Consider the following 16,821-nt stretch of genomic DNA (forward strand, 5'->3'; position numbering starts at 1 on the left):
TGTAGATTAGTTCAGACGTTCTTTGCACAACAGTTTTTAGCATGGATAGAGACAGCAACTGCTGTGTTCGGATGCAGGCTGAGTTGGCATCTCTTCGCTCCCAGTTTCAGGCAGTGTTGGCTTCGGTCACAGAGCTTGAGGCTGTTGCCAATGGGCATCACTATGGGGGTCCGAATGGGGGTTTGTCGGAGACGGCCAGCTCGTCCCATGCATCCCACGATCGGACTACGACTGTGACTGTTCGGGATACTGCCCACATTGAAGCTGATCCCTCACCTGTGGTAGAGTGGGAGGACATCTCGAGGTGTGGCAGGGGGCAAAAGACATTCCAGAGGGCTGAACGGAAGGCGTCTCCAGTTTGTCTGACAAACCAGTTTCAGGCTCTGTCTCAGGCTGATACTGATCTTCGGCCGGACATCGCTGCTTGTCCTGTTCCAGAGGTTGCCCCTCAGTCTGCAAGATCTGGGAGGTCGCAGAGGGTGAGCCAACTGGTAGTTTGGAGCTCCAAAGTCTGGCGCGTAATGGGGCCCCCTTAGGGATACGGCAGCAAGAGAGGGGAAGAAAACCAATGTGCACTCCGTGTGCATACCGGGGGTAGTCATTCCAAATGTGGAAAGGGTCCTTCCAGATGACATGATCGGTACAGGGTGCACCCATCTACAAGTGGTCGCTCATGTCGGCACCAATGATGTGTGTCGCTATGGATTGGAGGAAATCCTCTCTGGCTTCTGGCGGCTATCTGATTTGTTGAAGACTGCCAGTCTCGCTAGCGGAATGAAAGCAGAGCTCACCATCTGCAGCATCGTCGACAAGACTGACTGTGGACCCTTGGTACAGACCCAAGTGGAGGGACTGAATCAGAGGCTGAGACGGTTCTACGACCGTGTGGGCTGCAGATTCCTCGACTTTCCCCATAGGGTGGTGGGGTTTGGGGTTCTGCTGAATAGGTCAGGAGTCTACTACACGCAGCAAGTGGCTACACCGGTAGCAGGGGTTGTGTGGTGTGGAACTGGGTGTTTTTTTTTTTAGGTTAGATGGCCTCGGGCAAGTACAGAAAGGGCAACTGCATTAAAGGGTGCAGGGCAAAGTCAGGACATGCGGGGATCAAGCAGCAATCGGTATTGTAATTGTAAACTGTCTAAGCTGCATTGGTAAAGTACAGGAACTTCAAGTGCTGATAGAAAGCAACGAAGCTGAAATCTTTATAGGTACAGAAAGCTGGCTGAAGCCAGAGATATATTCTGCCGAAATTTTTACAAAGGCACAGATGGTGTTTAGAAAGGATTGATTGCATGCAACCGGTGGTGGCGTGTTTGTCGCTGTTAGTAGTAGTTTATCCTGTAGTGAAGCAGAACTGGATAGTTCCTGTGAATTATTATGGGTGGAGGTTACACTCAACAACCGAGCTAGGTTAATAATTGGCTCCTTTTACCGACCTCCCGACTCAGCAGCATTAGTGGCAGAACAACTGAGAGAAAATTTGGAATACATTTCACATAAATTTTCTCAGCATGTTATAGTCTTAGGTGGAGATTTCAATTTACCAGATATAGACTGGGACACTCAGATGTTTAGGACGGGTGGTAGGGACATAGCATCAAGTGACATTATACGGAGTGCACTATCCAAAAATTTCCTCGAGCAATTAAACAGAAAACCGACTCGTTGAGATAACATCTTGAACCTACTGATCACAAACAGACCTGAACTTTTCGACTCTGTAAGTGCAGAACAGGGAATCAGTGATCATACGGCCATTGCAGCATCCATGAAGTTAACAGGAATATAAAAAAAGGGAGGAAGGTTTATGTTTAGCAGGAGTAATAGAAGGCAGATTTCAGACTACCTAACAGATCAAAACGAAAATTTCTGTTCCGGCGCTGACAATGTTGAGTGTTTATGGAAAAAGTTCAAGGCAATCGTAAAATGCGTTTTAGACAGGTACATGCCGAGTAAAACTTTGAGGGACGGGAAAAACCCACTGTGGTTCAACAACAAAGTTAGGAAACTACTGCGAAAGGAAGTAGAGCTTCACTCCAAGATTAAACGCAGTCAAAACCTCTCAGACAAACAGAAGCTAAATGATGTCAAAGTTAGCGTAAGGAGGGCTATGCGTGAAGCGTTCAGTGAATTCCAAAGTAAAATTCTATGCACTGACTTGACAGAAAATCCTAAGAAGTTCTGGTCTTACAATAAATCAGTAAGTAGCTCGAAACAGCATATCCAGACATTCCGGGATGATGATGGCATTGAAACAGAGGATGACACGCGTAAAACTGAAACACTAAGCACCTTTTTCCAAAGCTGTTTCACAGAGGAAGACCGCACTGCAGTTCCTTCTCTAAATCCTCGCACAAACGAAAAAATGGCTGACATCGAAATAAGTGTCCATGGAATAGAAAAGCCACTGGTATCACTCAACAGAGGAAAGTCCACTAGACCTGACGGGATACCAATTCGATTTTACACAGAGTACGCAAAAGAACTTGCCCTCCATTTCACAGCCGTTAACCCAAGTCTCTAGAGGAACGAAAGGTTCCAAATGACTGGAAAAGAGCACAGGTAGTCCCAGTCTTCAAGAAGGGTTGTCGAGCAGATGCGCAAAACTATAGACCTATATCTCTGACGTCGATCTGTTGTAGAATTTTAGAACACGTTTTTTGCTCGAGTATCATGTTGTTTTTGGAAACCCAGAATCTACTCTGTAGGAATCAACATGGATTCCGGAAACAGTGATCGTGTGAGACCCAACTCGCTTTATTTGTTCATGAGATCCTGAAAATATTAGATACAGGCTTCCAGGTAGATGCTATTTTCCTTGACTTCCGGAAGGCGTTCGATACAGTTCCGCACTGTCGCCTGATAAACAAAGTAAGAGCCTACGGAATATCAGACCAGCTGTGTGGCTGGATTGAAGGGTTTTTAGCAAACAGAACACAGCATGTTGTTATCAATGGAGAGATGTCTAGAGACATTAAAGTAACCTCTGGCGTGCCACAGGGGAGTGTTATGGGACCACTGCTTTTCACAATATATATAAATGACCTAGTAGATAGTGTCGGAAGTTCGCGGATGATTCTGTAGTATACAGAGAAGTTGCAGCATTAGAAAATTGTAGCGAAATGCAGTAAGATCTGCAGCGGATAGGCACTTGGTGCAGGGAGTGGCAACTGACCCTTAACATAGACAAATGTAATGTACTGCGAATACATAGAAAGAAGGATCCTTTATTGTATGATTACATGATAGCGGAACGAACACTGGTAGCAGTTACTTCTGTAAAATATCTGGGAGTATGCATGCGGAACGATTTGAAGTGGAATGATCATATAAAATTAATTGTTGGTAAGGCGGGTACCAGGTTGAGATTCATTGGGAGAGTCCTTAGAAAATGTAGTCCATCAGCAAAGGAGGTGGATTGCAAAACACTCGTTCGACCTATACTTATGTATTGCTCATCAGTGTGGGATCCATAGCAGATCGGGTTGACTGAGGAGATAGAGAAGATCCAAAGAAGAGCGGTGCGTTTCGTCACAGGGTTATTTGGTAACCATGATAGCGTTATGGAGATGTTTAGCAAACTCAATTGGCAGAGTCTACAAGAGAGGCGCTCTGCATCGTGGTGTAGCTTGCTCGCCAGGTTTCGAGAGGGTGCGTTTCTGGATGAGGTATCGAATATATAGCTTCCCCCTACTTATACCTCCCGAGGAGATGACGAATGTAAAATTAGAGAGATTCGAGTGCGCATGGAGGCTTTCAGACAGTCGTTCTTCCCGCGAATCATACGCGACTGGAACAGAAAAGGGAGGTAATGACAGTGGCACGTAAAGTGCTCTCCGCCACACACCGTTGGGTGGCTTGCGGAGTATAAATGTAGATGTAGATGTAGAATGCTGTACACACCAGTATCTCTAACTTCCAGTAGCACGTCCTCTTGCATTGATGCATGCCTATATTTGTCATGGTATACTACGCACAAGTTCATCATGGTACAGTTGGTCCAGATTTTCCCACTCCTCAACGGCGATTCGGCGTTGATCCCTCAGAGTGGTTGGTGGGTTACGTTGTCCATAAACAGCCCTTTTTATGTATCCCAGGCCTGTGCGGTAGGGTTCATGTCTGGAGAACATGCTGGCCACTTTAGTTAAGCGATGTCGTTAACCTGAAGGAAGTCACTCACAAGATGTGCATGACAGGGCACGAATTGTTGTCCATGAAGACAAATGCCTCTCCAATATGCTGTCGATATGTTTCCACTAATTGTCGCAGGATCGCATTCACATATCATACAGGCACTATGGCGCCTTCCATGACCACCAGCAGCGTATGTCGGCTCCATATAATGCCACCCCAAAAATAGCAGGGAACCTCCACCTTGCTGCACTCGCTGGACAGCTTGTCTAAGGCGTTCATCCTGACCCCGTTGCCTCCTATGGTTGAAAGCATATGCGACACTCATCGGTGAAGAGAACTTGATGCCAATCCTGAGTGGTCCATTCGGCATGTCGTTCGGCCCATCTGTACTATGCTGCATGGTGTCATGGTTGCAAACATGGACCTCGCCATGGATGTCGGGAATGAAGTTGCGCATCATGCAGCTTGTTGCGCACGGTTTGAGTCGTAACACGACGTCCTGTGGCTGCACAAAAAGAATTATTCAACATGGTGGCGTTCCTGTCAGTGTTCATCTGAGACATAATCCGAAGGCATCTGTCATCCACTGCAGTAGTCACCCTTGGGCGCCCTTAGCAAGGAATGTTATCGACAGTTCCTGTGTCTCTGTATCTCCTCCATGTCCAAACAACATTGCTTTGGTTCACTCCGAGACGCCTGGACACTTTTCTTGTTGAGAGTCCTTCCTAGCACAAAGTAACAATGCGGACGCGATTGAACCGTGATATTGACTGTCTAGGCATGATTGAACTACAGACAACACGAGCCATGTACCTCCTTCTTGGTGGAATGACTGGAACTGATCGGCTGTCGGACCTCCTCCGTCTAATAGGTATTGCTCACACATGGTTGTTTACATCTTTGGTTGGGTTTACTGACATCTGTGAATAGTCAAAGGGATTGTATCTGTGTTACAATATCCATAGTCAGCGTCTATCTTCAGGGGTTTGGGGACCAGGGTGATGCAAAACTTTTTTTGATGTATGTATGTTATTTCACAAATATAAACGTTTTTCTGTAGTTAGTTTATAGTTATTTATACACGGCTTGGCTTTACACACATCAGTAACAATATGTGATATAACTTGCTTTGACATCCTAAGCATATACACTAGGCTGGTGTACAATTCTGCAGTTGTCGATAACACAGTGTCACTGCCAGTCTCAGAGAGGGTGGAATGCTTTTTGTTTTCAGTTTTTTTTATTTTTCCGCCTGAAAGCTGAAGCAGTTGTTTGTAGTCACTTGGACCCAAAATGTGAAGTTTCAGAAATCCTTCCTGCCTTCTAATTTCAAAGTCGAAAGTAAATTATAACATCAATGAGGTTCTTCCAACAACAGCTCGTGTTCCCTCTAACATCTCCTCCTTCGATTTCTTTCACTATCCATTATTATCATTGCATGAGCCAAGCAAATATCAAGGAGCAAGACATCCAAGTGTGTACTTGCGACAATGTCTGTAGAGTGTCTATGTACATATTGTCTACCTACATGGGTATAGGATGTTTCAAAGCCTTTGGGTCAAACTGAAACAGATGATAGTTGGTCCACAACCAATTATATTGAGGTAGGGAACCAATGGTGGGAAACAAATATTTATTATGTTATGGACGTACAAAATGTACACCATGTGACAATAATGTAAATAACAGTAATTGTTCAAAGCAAAGAATGCCACTGTCAATACCTGTATTGCAATCGTACGTTCAGTTATACCTCACTCTTGCAGAGATTCTGGTATCTGTTGTACTCTGTAACAGGCAGTGGGTGACAAAAAGTGTACAACCCTAACTCTCAAACAGACATATTGTACACAACTTAGCCCATAGCTTGTGTGTGACGTGACAACCACATGTGTCACACCAGTGCATTAAATTGTGCTGCAAACACACCTTTATTCCTGGTGTCAGTTGTTCATTGCATCAGTCGGGGTGTGAAGTGTCTATAGTAAGGTGTGTTACTGTGTACAGTACATGACCCATAGTCAAAGAGTCAAAGATGGAATGCTATTCATAGTGAGAGATGCCAGATATACATTTCAAGAACAGTGTGGCAGGATGCAGTTCCCTTAAGCAGCACAAATGTACAGAGAATGCTTTCCCAACAGGTGTCATCCTAATTGGAAACATTTATCTCTGTGGATACCAACTTTCAAGAGACAGGATTGTTCATACCACACAGAGCTGGCAGGGGTCCCGCCAAAGACATGTCTGGACACCAGACTTTGAGGGGACTGTTTTAGATTGGGTCGACCACCCAGCAATAAGTACCCATCAAACTGTTTGTTATATGCACACGTCGAAAGAGACAGTGTGGAGAGAGCTGCTGCAGCAGGTATTAACACTCTACCATAAAAGACGTGTGCAAGCACTGGGCCTAAGGGATTTTGAGTTTCACGTTCACATCTGTCAATGGAGTATCCAGAACAGCGCTGCAGAGCCAAACTTTGTACACTGTACAGTTCATATTGTTCATGGACAAGGCCTGAGGACAATCTCCAAGCCAGCCATATCGGTGGACACCAGCATTGTCCAAGATCACCTACTAGGATGTCATTCGCTGGCATCCCATTTGACTAGTCCACATTTCCTGGTGTTCCTGGAAGATGTGCTGCCAGAGTTTTAGGAGACTGTATCCCTTGTGTCTGCAAAAGAATGTGGCTTCAACAAGATGGTGCACCAGCGCACATTGATGTAAATCTCTGCGACCACCTGAACAACATGTGCCCTCATCACTGGTTTGAGAGTAGAGGTCCTGTTCCATGGCTGGAGTTCGCAGCTCTGGACTATTTTCTCTGGGGTTACGCCAAGATGTTAGTGTGCGAAACCCCTATAGAAATGGATGAAGACCTGCTTGCTGGGGCCCAAGCTTCCTATCTCCTGGTACAACAAATGGCAGCGATCTGCGAGAGAGTGTGGCAGAACTTCATGTGCCATTGCCATGCACACGTTGAGACTGGCAGTCTTCACTCTGAACAATTACTGGGAGCTATGTTGTTGTTACGTGGTGTACACTGCGTATATCCATATCACAATAAATACGCATTTTCAGCTACTGCTGTTTACCTATTTCAGTTTGACCCAAAGTGTCTCACACACGTTGTGTAGACAGTCCCTCCACAATGTCTATAGACAGCTATGTATGGGCCTCTTAACTATATGTTCTAAGGTAGTTTCCATTGACGGAGCAATATTGTCACCGAGCAAGGTGGCGCAGTTGTAAGCACGCTGGACTCGCATTCGAGAGAATAATGGTTCCAACTCGCGTCCTGAATTAGGTTTTCTTTGATTTCCCTAAATCGCTCCAAGCAAATGTCATGAGCATTCCTTTGACAGGACACTGCAGATATCCTTGCCCATTCTTGCCACAATCCTAGCTTCTGCTCCGTCTCTGATGACCTCGATGTCAATGGGTCGTAAAATGTAAACGTCGTGTGACTAGGGCCTCCCGTCGGGTAGACCGTTCGCCGGGTGCAAGTCTTTCGATTTCATGCCACTTCGGCGACTTGCTCGTCGATGGGGATGAAACGATGATGATTAGAACAACACAACACCCAGTCCATGAGCAGAGAAATTCTCCGACCCAACCGGGAATCGAATCCGAGCCCTTAGCTGTCGCGCTGACCACTCAGCTACCGATTCAATGGGTCGTGAAACCCAATCTTTCTTCCATCCTCCTATAATATTGTTTACAGCAGCAGACTGACCTGTCACGCCTACCACTTCGAGACTACAATGGGTCGTGAAACCCAATCTTTCTTCCATCCTCCTATAATATTGTTTACAGCAGCAGACTGACCTGTCACGCCTACCACTTCGAGACTACAGTTATCCCTATCGAGTGTTGAATGATGAAACTCTGGTAGTTTAATGAGGATCATAATTAGCTGTCAATTTGGAAAACCTGAACAAATTCTCATTAGGGAGCGTGGACAATGCTAGAAATGTTGCTACCGAAAACCCGTACGTAACAAAGATTGCACAACACCGAAGTTTGCAGAGAACCACCTTACCACGTATGACATTCGTAAACACTTTTTGTATGTATCGCGCACGCGCAGTGTTCAAACGTGTGAGATGTGTTTCGCTGTGTAGGTCTTAGGTTTAGTCGAAGTAGGTGTGATATTTGACAAGAAAGAAATGCTATTGTCGGATTTTTTCTGTTGTGATCGATGGTAGTACGCTTTTGAGTTAGTTGTGAAATCGGAAAAGCCATGAAGTGATGAATGCCTATACCTATTTGTTGCAACAATGTTTAAAAGATTGTCAGCAGCTGTTCATAATGCAGTGGAAAGCGTAAGTACCCATACTCGTTTTGTCTTTTGTGCATCGCTAAATCACATGTGTACTGCAGCTACTACCATAAACTTTGTGCGTACATGCAGTGCAGTCTGTTCAAAAGAGGCTGCTTATACATCTGAATGAAACCTCGAAATGCATGGAAGGAGACTACGTTCAATATATTGGCGCTTCCCCCTTCGCTGTTTTGAAATTACCTGACGCAGACAAGTTGTATAACAACAACTTACGACAAGGGTACCGCTAAATGATTACAAAGGACTCACTCACTGTATCGTGTTCCGTAAATGATGTCATGAAGAAGAGCCTTGAGAGACATGGAACGAGTGAAGTTATACATCAACAGGTAGAATCAGTCGCTACAGGCAGCTGTTGCGAATATAACAATAATTGATATTAAATTAATTAGTTTCACCCCTTTCCTCTTGCAGTTTTCTCAGTTTGTTTTACCAGTGGTGTTGATCTACTCCATTGATGTGATAATCTGTGGAACAACACGATGTAGCAAAATAACAGAGTTGCTGCTGTTTTCAGTGGCAATGAATTGCAGCTCAGGTAGACATTGTTCTATCACCAGTGAAGTATTCTTCAATACAATACAAATATTGTTCTTTTAATATACACAAAATTTTAGTTATAAATTGATCCAGTGGGACTGACTGAAATCCTTAGGTGGAGTGTTAAATAATTTGAGCACCATTATTTGTGATTAACCAGATCTTGGTTTCACTGAATAGGACTTCTGATTGTTGAATAACCTGAAAAACATTCTCCCCCTTTGAGAATAAAGTTGCATCATCTGCAAACTGCAAGGAGTGCCCATTGGAGCCTATGTTACCAAAAATAACAAGCAGCCCGTATTACACATCCCTCTGACCCTGCATTTTAACTTCATTTCACCTACATGTGCACTTTGCACTGATACAGACGTCATCTGTTATTTGGATAGGATTCAAGAGTTTGTGGAACAGCTCCCCCAATACCATATGATTTTAGTTTGCTGTGCAGGGCCTTATGTGGGATACAGTTAAATGCCTTACTAAGGTCACAGAGTACCAGTGCTATAGTGTCTCTAACTTCAAAACCATGACTTATATTTGTAACTAAGTGAAGTACTTAGTGCTGTTGTAGTTGACTTGCCATTCCCAAAGCCGTGCTGTGTGTCATAAAAGGGGTTATTTCCTTCAAAATAACATAATAGCTGATTTTTCATTATGGAGTCAAATCACCTTAACAGGATCCAATATTATAGATGTAGGCCTGTAGCTTGACACTTCATGTTGATTACCGTTTTTGTAAACTGATAGTGTGCATGCTGCTTTCAGGAAATTGGGAAATTCCTTGTTATGGAAGCGTCTATTTATTATTACTGGCGGTGGTTGAGCAATTTTGCAGATTATAGTTTTTATTATGGTACAGGGCATGCCATTAATAACAGGGCTCTGTGAGTGAGTGTTTGTAGTATATTACTATTTTAATTGTGTCTTTTGGAAACACACTTTCACATTACCACATTGCATTTATTTCCAAATTTCACAGCAACTGCAGGATCTGCTCCAAAGTCAGTAGTTCTTCACCTAATGTGCTTCCCACTATATTTATAAAATACTCATTAAATTTAACTGCACTGCAAGATGTGGGCTTTTGCCTGTGTTCAGTAACCAGATCCCATACTGACTTGTAAGGATTGTGAGCTTCTTCAATAAATGTGCCATTGCTTTCCTTTTTTGCTGTGTCTACTTCTTTTCTGTGCAACATTTTGGCCCATAAATAATTGTGGTATACTCTTCCTTAATGCCAATGTCTTCAGTGGCTTGGACTTTGTCATTTAAAGGTTTATGATGCATTGTGTTTTGGCTAACCTAGAAGTATATCAGCTCTTTACTTTGACAGTTTTCTGTTTGTATTTTTATTTGGCAGTTTAATATCTCTTGGGTTTTAGTGGAAAATTTTCATCAAATTGTGTCAGAAGAGTCTGGAACATGGAAATGAATGTATCATTTGGTACCAATTCTTCATAATTTGATGCTAATTTGTAAAAGGCACTGTAGTTTTGAAATCATCTAAATTTTTCTTTGCAATAACCTTACTTCTTAAGACATAATTTGAATGCCATCTGGAAATTTGTTAGGTACTTCACAAGTTTGTCTGCAGCTTTATGATCACTGCACTGTGATCAAGAAGCAGAGGGTCAACTGCATTTACCTTGTAGTCCCAACTACTTAGGTCTGTGACAGCTGTATCAAGATAGACATCTACTCTTGTTAGTAGATAACTTGCCACAAATAGTACATAGCTGCTTAATAATTTCATAAAAGCTGTCTTTGTCACCACCTTCCTCAATATGGATGTTGAATGGAAGCCCCCAAAGCAGCCAGTTCTAGGTCCAGGTCCACACAGAAGTTATTTGTGTCAATTTTCTTGTCACTGAGCTTAGTATTTGCATGTATAGACACACGACTATGCATAGAAGTTTCTCTACACTATTTTGTTTTATTTATTTATTTCATTCGTGTTCTGTAGACCCATTAGCAATAAATCGCTTGGGTGTAGAACGTGTCATTTACATAGATTTGAGACATTTGTTTATAATAATAGGTTGTACAATGAATAATATATTACATAGAAAAAAATGTTTACAAGGATTGTTTTTTTGTAAAAAGTTACAAATTACATTGAACAGACTTGCAATAGAGCAAAATCCATTCATATATTCTCATACATAAATTTGTCCAGTGAGTAAATGGTTTTACTTAAAAGATACTGTTTAAGTTGATCTTTAAAAGTAGATGGATCAGTAACTGACATTTTTATTGCCTGAGGGGGAGCATTAAATATTTTTATGCAAGAGTAGTGCACTCCTTTTTGCACCATACTTAGATTCTTTTGTTCAAGTTGTAGATCATTTTTTACCCTAGTGTCATAGTTTTGATACATGCTGGTCATTTCAAAAAGGGAATGGTTTTTACACAAGAACCACATGAGAGAGAAAATGTACTGAGATACTGTTGTGAGTATTCTCAGTTCTCGGAAAAGTTTCCTGCAGGGATGTCTGTAATTGACACCACACAGAATCCTAATAACTCTTTTCTGGGCTATGAGAATTTTGTTTGCCTTTGGCCGGTTTCCCAAGAATATAATTCCATAGGCCATCAGGACATGAAAATAACCGAAATAGGCAGCTTTGAAAGTATTTGAGTCACTGATGGAAGCAATCGCATGAATAGCGTAAATTGCTGAGCTTAGTTTTTTTTATATAGGTAAGGAATTGTAAGGATCAGTTTAGATTGCTATTAACAAGTAGACCCAGGAACTTAGTTGACTCCACTCTTGCTAAATTCCCATCATTGTATTTAACATTAATCTCACCTTCGATGTTTTGGCTTGTATGGAATTCAATCACTTGAGTTTTTTCAAAATTTAATGATAATCCATTAGAGGTAAACCAGTTAAAGGTCTCCTGAAAAATTGCATTTACAGTGGTCTCAAGATTAGTATTTGTTGAATTGTCTACCAGAATTTGTCATTAGCAAACAAAGTAAATTTTATCTTAGCTCTTGTACACATTGGAAGGTCGTTTGTGAAAATAAGGAAAAATAGAAGACCCAGAAAAGAGCCCTGTGGGACTCCACATTTTATTGTGCCCCAAGAAGAGGAGACTGGTTCCCCATTAGTGTCGTTTATCATTACTTTCTGTTTCTGGTACTTTAAATAGGAGGCAAACCACATCCCTGCTTTTCCAGTTAACCCATAAAATTCTGCTTTTCTTAGAAAAATCTCATGGTTCACGCAATTGAACACCTTAGAAAGGTCACAAAAAATTTCAATTGGAGACATTTTATTATTGATTGATTCAAGAATTGCATTAGTGAAAGAATATTTTGCGTCTTCTGTTGAGATGTTTTTCAGGAAACCGAATTGACTTTTATTGCGAATATTGTATTTACTAAGATGTTCAAGAATCCTTCTGTGTACAAGTTTCTGGGGAATCTTGGAGAAAAACGTTAAGAGTGAAATAGGACGATAATTGGTTACTTCGTTTCTGTCACCTTTCTTGTACAATGGTTTCACCACTGCATATTTAAGTCTATCAGAGACAATTCTAGTCTCAGTGATTCATTAAAGATGTGGCACAGGACTTCACAAATGAAAATGTGTGTGTGTTTCAACATGTTGATGGAAATACCATCAATACCAGTAGAGTTTTTATTTTTCATGGTTCTTATCATGATCTTAATTTCCTTAACAGTGACAGGAGGCATGCTGATCTGGGGTGTTGCACTAAGTCCACTTATTTGTAAAAGATTCAGAGCCTCATTTATAGAACCATTACCTATTTTATCTGCTGCAGTTAAAAAAAGCTTGTTGAAAATTTTTGCGACATTTTCACCTTTATCAATGATATTCCCATTATATCTAACTTCAATATTTTCTGCATCGTTCGAGTAACTACCAGTTTCTCTTTTAATAATACCCCAGATGGTTTTTATTTTGTTGCCACAATTATCTATTTCTGATTTGATGAACATACTTTTTGCCTTTGTCAGAGCTTCATTTAAGATCTTTCGTATCTTTTATAATGAGCTCTTATATCAGGATCATTTGTATTTCTGAGAGAAACATAAAGCAGTCTTTTAGTCCTACATGATGTTTTTATTCCTTTTGTGAGCCACTGTTTGCTGGTATGGCTCTGGTACTTGTTCTTTGCAGTTCTTAGAGGGACGATAGCTTCAAAGTGGCGCATAAATTCCTTTATAAATAGGTTACATTTGTCATTGACTTTCAGTGCTCTATGCATTCACCACTTCCAGATATTCAGTATGCCCTCTTAGTATTGTGTTTCTGTTTGTGCTATCCAGTGTCTACATATGTATGTAATACATCAGATATCACTTGCTCAGCTAACTGAGATAATGTATCAAGTTTTGCCATATGGTACTGCACATTTGCAGTAGCTGTAAAGGTAGTTTGCATTTTTACCAATGGTAACATTTCATTTTCTATTGGCATACTCTTGGACTTAGGATTTTCTCTCACTGGAGCAAAGGACATTCTTTGGAATTAAAAAAAAAACCTCTTATCACTTTGTTATTGGTTCATGTATTGTTGTCCATTATGTATCTTTTAAGACAAAATGAACACCACTTTTGCAGCTACTATTTAATCCCATCATTTCCAGTTTTTCAACTGTAATATTGTTGTGACTTGGAAAAGTGTTCTACAAGAAGTCGGTTACTTTGCCAGATGTTACCACCTCTCAGTTTGCTAATGTGGAACCAGGCCATTTTTTCGTTATACAGCATCCATTTTCATCACCACACCGTACGACGACTTCATTTCTGTTTTTAGTACTGATATTTTCAAACATTTGCATTGTAGGCTTCAAAGTAGGCCTATCTTTTCACCAGCTTCTCCATTTTGTAACACTGCCTTGGATGACAGTTGTATTCCACTTTGCTGTGTCTGCAGTGGTTATGGCCAGTCTGTTTTTTTCACTGCAGTTGAATTTCTTCTGCCTCCCCCTCCTGCTTGTTGTTCACTTGATGCCAGTCTGTATTTTCATCATCTGCAGAGTTTATGTCCAGCTACTTGTTAATGCCCATGTATTGTGTGTTTACAACAATGGATCTTGTTTCACTGATGCACTCGTTGGTTACACTTCAGCTGGTTGCCACTACAGCAGTATTTGGATCTTCGCGACCTGATGGTTTTGCAGGCTTTTTACTACTATTCTGATTAGTAATAGTGGTAATTTCTGCTTCTGTGATATCGTCCAGTCTTGCATATGGATTTTGCCTCAGATTTGCGAAGTTTACCAGTTTAGTTTTGATCATAATACATGCACACTATTTTCAACATACTTTACACATTGTGTTTCCACGTAACTTGAAGATTAAATGGCACTGTTTTTGTGTACTGCCTGATATTGCTATATAAAAACTTCCGCACTAACAGTGGATTGGGAAATTGTTTTTCCTTCTAGTATCGTTATGAATTGCACAGTGCTTTGTAGAATCACCCATGTTGCTAACCGCATTGTGCATTTCTGTAGAAAACACTTTTTGACGTATGTTGTGTTGCCCTACAAGATTGTACTATTGGATAATTTTGAGTGAAATCATGTATAAGTCTCTAAACTCAGGTTAGCACATTGAGAGAGATTTCCAGTGTGTAGCTAGCAGAAGTGAACATTTTGGTTTAAACTTATCCATGCACTGGTGCTACTTTGGTTTAATATCAATCTGGATGACTAAGAACGCCACATATGGCATCTCATCAAACATTGCCCAGTAACATCAACTTTTCATACATGTAAGTCTTTTTGAGTTATCTGTAAATAAGTATTTTTGATTTGTTTGTAATTGCTTAACTTGAGCCTTTGTTTTATTAAAGGTTAAACAGTTATGAGCCTGTTGTGTTACTGTACTGGATGTGTGTAGAGATAGGTTTGTGCCTTTTGTCAGTATATTTGTGTATTCAGTGCACATCACCGTTTTTAAAAATTCGTTTGATGTCCCCTGCAAATCATTTCGATAGGTCAAAATCGGAAGTGGACCAAGCAGCAAACCTTGTGGAACAGCATATGTGATCATTCCCATGTCTGTACTACATCTGCATATCTCTGTTTTATCATGTGTCAATGGGATTCTTTGTTTCCTGTTGTTAAAATAAGACTCCAGCAATACAAATGGAACAATTTTAGTTGCATGCTACTTTACAAACTTGCCAAGATCACATAAAATGCCAATCGGTAATTTGTCTTGTTAAGGTGTAAAACAGCAAAAAATATCATGAGATCATATTAGGCAAATTGTTTTTTGCGTAGAGAAGCTTTTATGCAAACCAAAGGCAGTGGTTTAAATTGCTATTGTTAGAGAGAGAAATCTGGAAAGGGGGAAATGGGTGCACAATTAGTGTTACTTGCTGATACCCACTTTCAAAAATGGGTGTTACTATTGCATAAATTCCTGCATATTTAGCTGAGATCACTGATGTACACCTACATGATGGAGCTCTGTGTGGAGGTGGTCATTTTGAATCCTGTTCTTGAAGAAATTTTCATTGCTGGTGTTTGACTGACAAGGACAAGAGATATGATGGTGTACAGTTCCTGATCCTTGCACTTCGGGCCATTATCCTGGATTAAATTCCCAATACCTCCATAGTCTCATAGAGTGAGAACATGTGATACTGTTAATTGTGATCCATCTGTCAGACTGAGGCATAAGCATGGGGACTCATTTGTGCTGTTCAGGAGAATTAGGCTATGTAACAGCACTGGTTTTTACCTCGCAGGTCATTCCATGTCAAATCCTCTAGAAATTTAAGAAAATGAAATATTACCTCCCCCCCCCACACACACACTGGTGGAAACTTTCAAATTTTGTGTGGTGAAAGTTGAGGAATCCCCGAGACAGATTCCAAAATTTGGTTAAATCATTGTTGTGCTATAATAAGAATAAATTAAGGAATTTTGTAACCATATTGTTAAAAGCTTTATCTGTCTTTGAGAACATAATGTAATAGTTCCTATAATTTTTGCAGTAGGTTATTGACCTTTTTTTATTTTTTCCAAATGAGAGGATAGTGTTATGTTGGGAAGTGCCTTACATTGCTTGTTTTTATAAAGATGACATAAAATTATTGCCTACAAATTAATTTATTTTTCTCCAACTTAAGGATTTTGTTCAAACTTTTAGAAGGTCATTAAGAACCATTATAGATACAATAGAAATGAAAATTGTTTAAGAGAAATAAAAGACAACACTGAAAATGCTTTGATAAAAAACAGTTTTACCTAAAAGCTGTAATGTATATTCCAAAAGGCAACAATTCCTACTTTTCAGTGGTTTCCATCGGTTTAGAGTAGTTTATTTAAATTGTATTATCATGAGTCAAGAAAGCACAAGTCTCTTATATAAACAAAGAAATATAAACAGTGATGTACATAAATAAAAACTTAAAAACAAATTAAATATAAACAGTGATGTAAGTAAAACTTTATATATTCTGAAAATATTGGAAATGTTTCACTGGAAGAAAATATCTACCAACAGTGCGCACCCACGCGTGCTCGCGCCCACACGCGTGCGCGCGCCCACACACACGTGTGCGCGCGCCCACACACACACACACACATCTTCATCATCATTAACAACAACAACAAATAATACCAATAATGTTGTTGTTGTTGTTGTTGTTGTTGTTGTTGTGGTCTTCAGTCATGAGACAAGTTTGATGCAGCTCTCCATGCTACTCTATCCTGTGCAAGCTTCATCATCTCCCAGTACCTACTGCAACCTACATCCTTCTGAATCTGCTGGGTGTATTCATTAATCTCTTGGTCTCCCT

At 40.7% G+C, this 16,821-nt stretch overlaps 1 protein-coding gene across 4 annotated transcripts in view; it reads left to right on the forward strand.

Annotated features, from left to right (window-relative positions):
- Positions 1–8,030: 8,030 nt before the first annotated feature.
- LOC126267093 (FHF complex subunit HOOK interacting protein 2A-like) overlaps positions 8,031–16,821 on the forward strand; it is a 227,057-nt gene continuing 218,266 nt past the window's right edge. The window contains exon 1 of one of the 4 annotated variants that reach the window (XM_049971961.1): positions 8,031–8,466. In XM_049971961.1, coding sequence (XP_049827918.1) covers positions 8,422–8,466 — 45 coding nt within the window. In that variant the 5' untranslated portion in view covers positions 8,031–8,421. Of the gene's footprint in view, positions 8,467–8,487; positions 8,816–8,938; positions 9,025–16,821 lie in introns of those variants that run through there. The other 3 variants (XM_049971960.1, XM_049971964.1, XM_049971962.1) reach the window with 3 other exon arrangements.

This window comes from Schistocerca gregaria, chromosome 4, assembly GCF_023897955.1.
Source record: "Schistocerca gregaria isolate iqSchGreg1 chromosome 4, iqSchGreg1.2, whole genome shotgun sequence".
NCBI classification, from domain to species: Eukaryota; Metazoa; Arthropoda; class Insecta; order Orthoptera; family Acrididae; genus Schistocerca; species Schistocerca gregaria.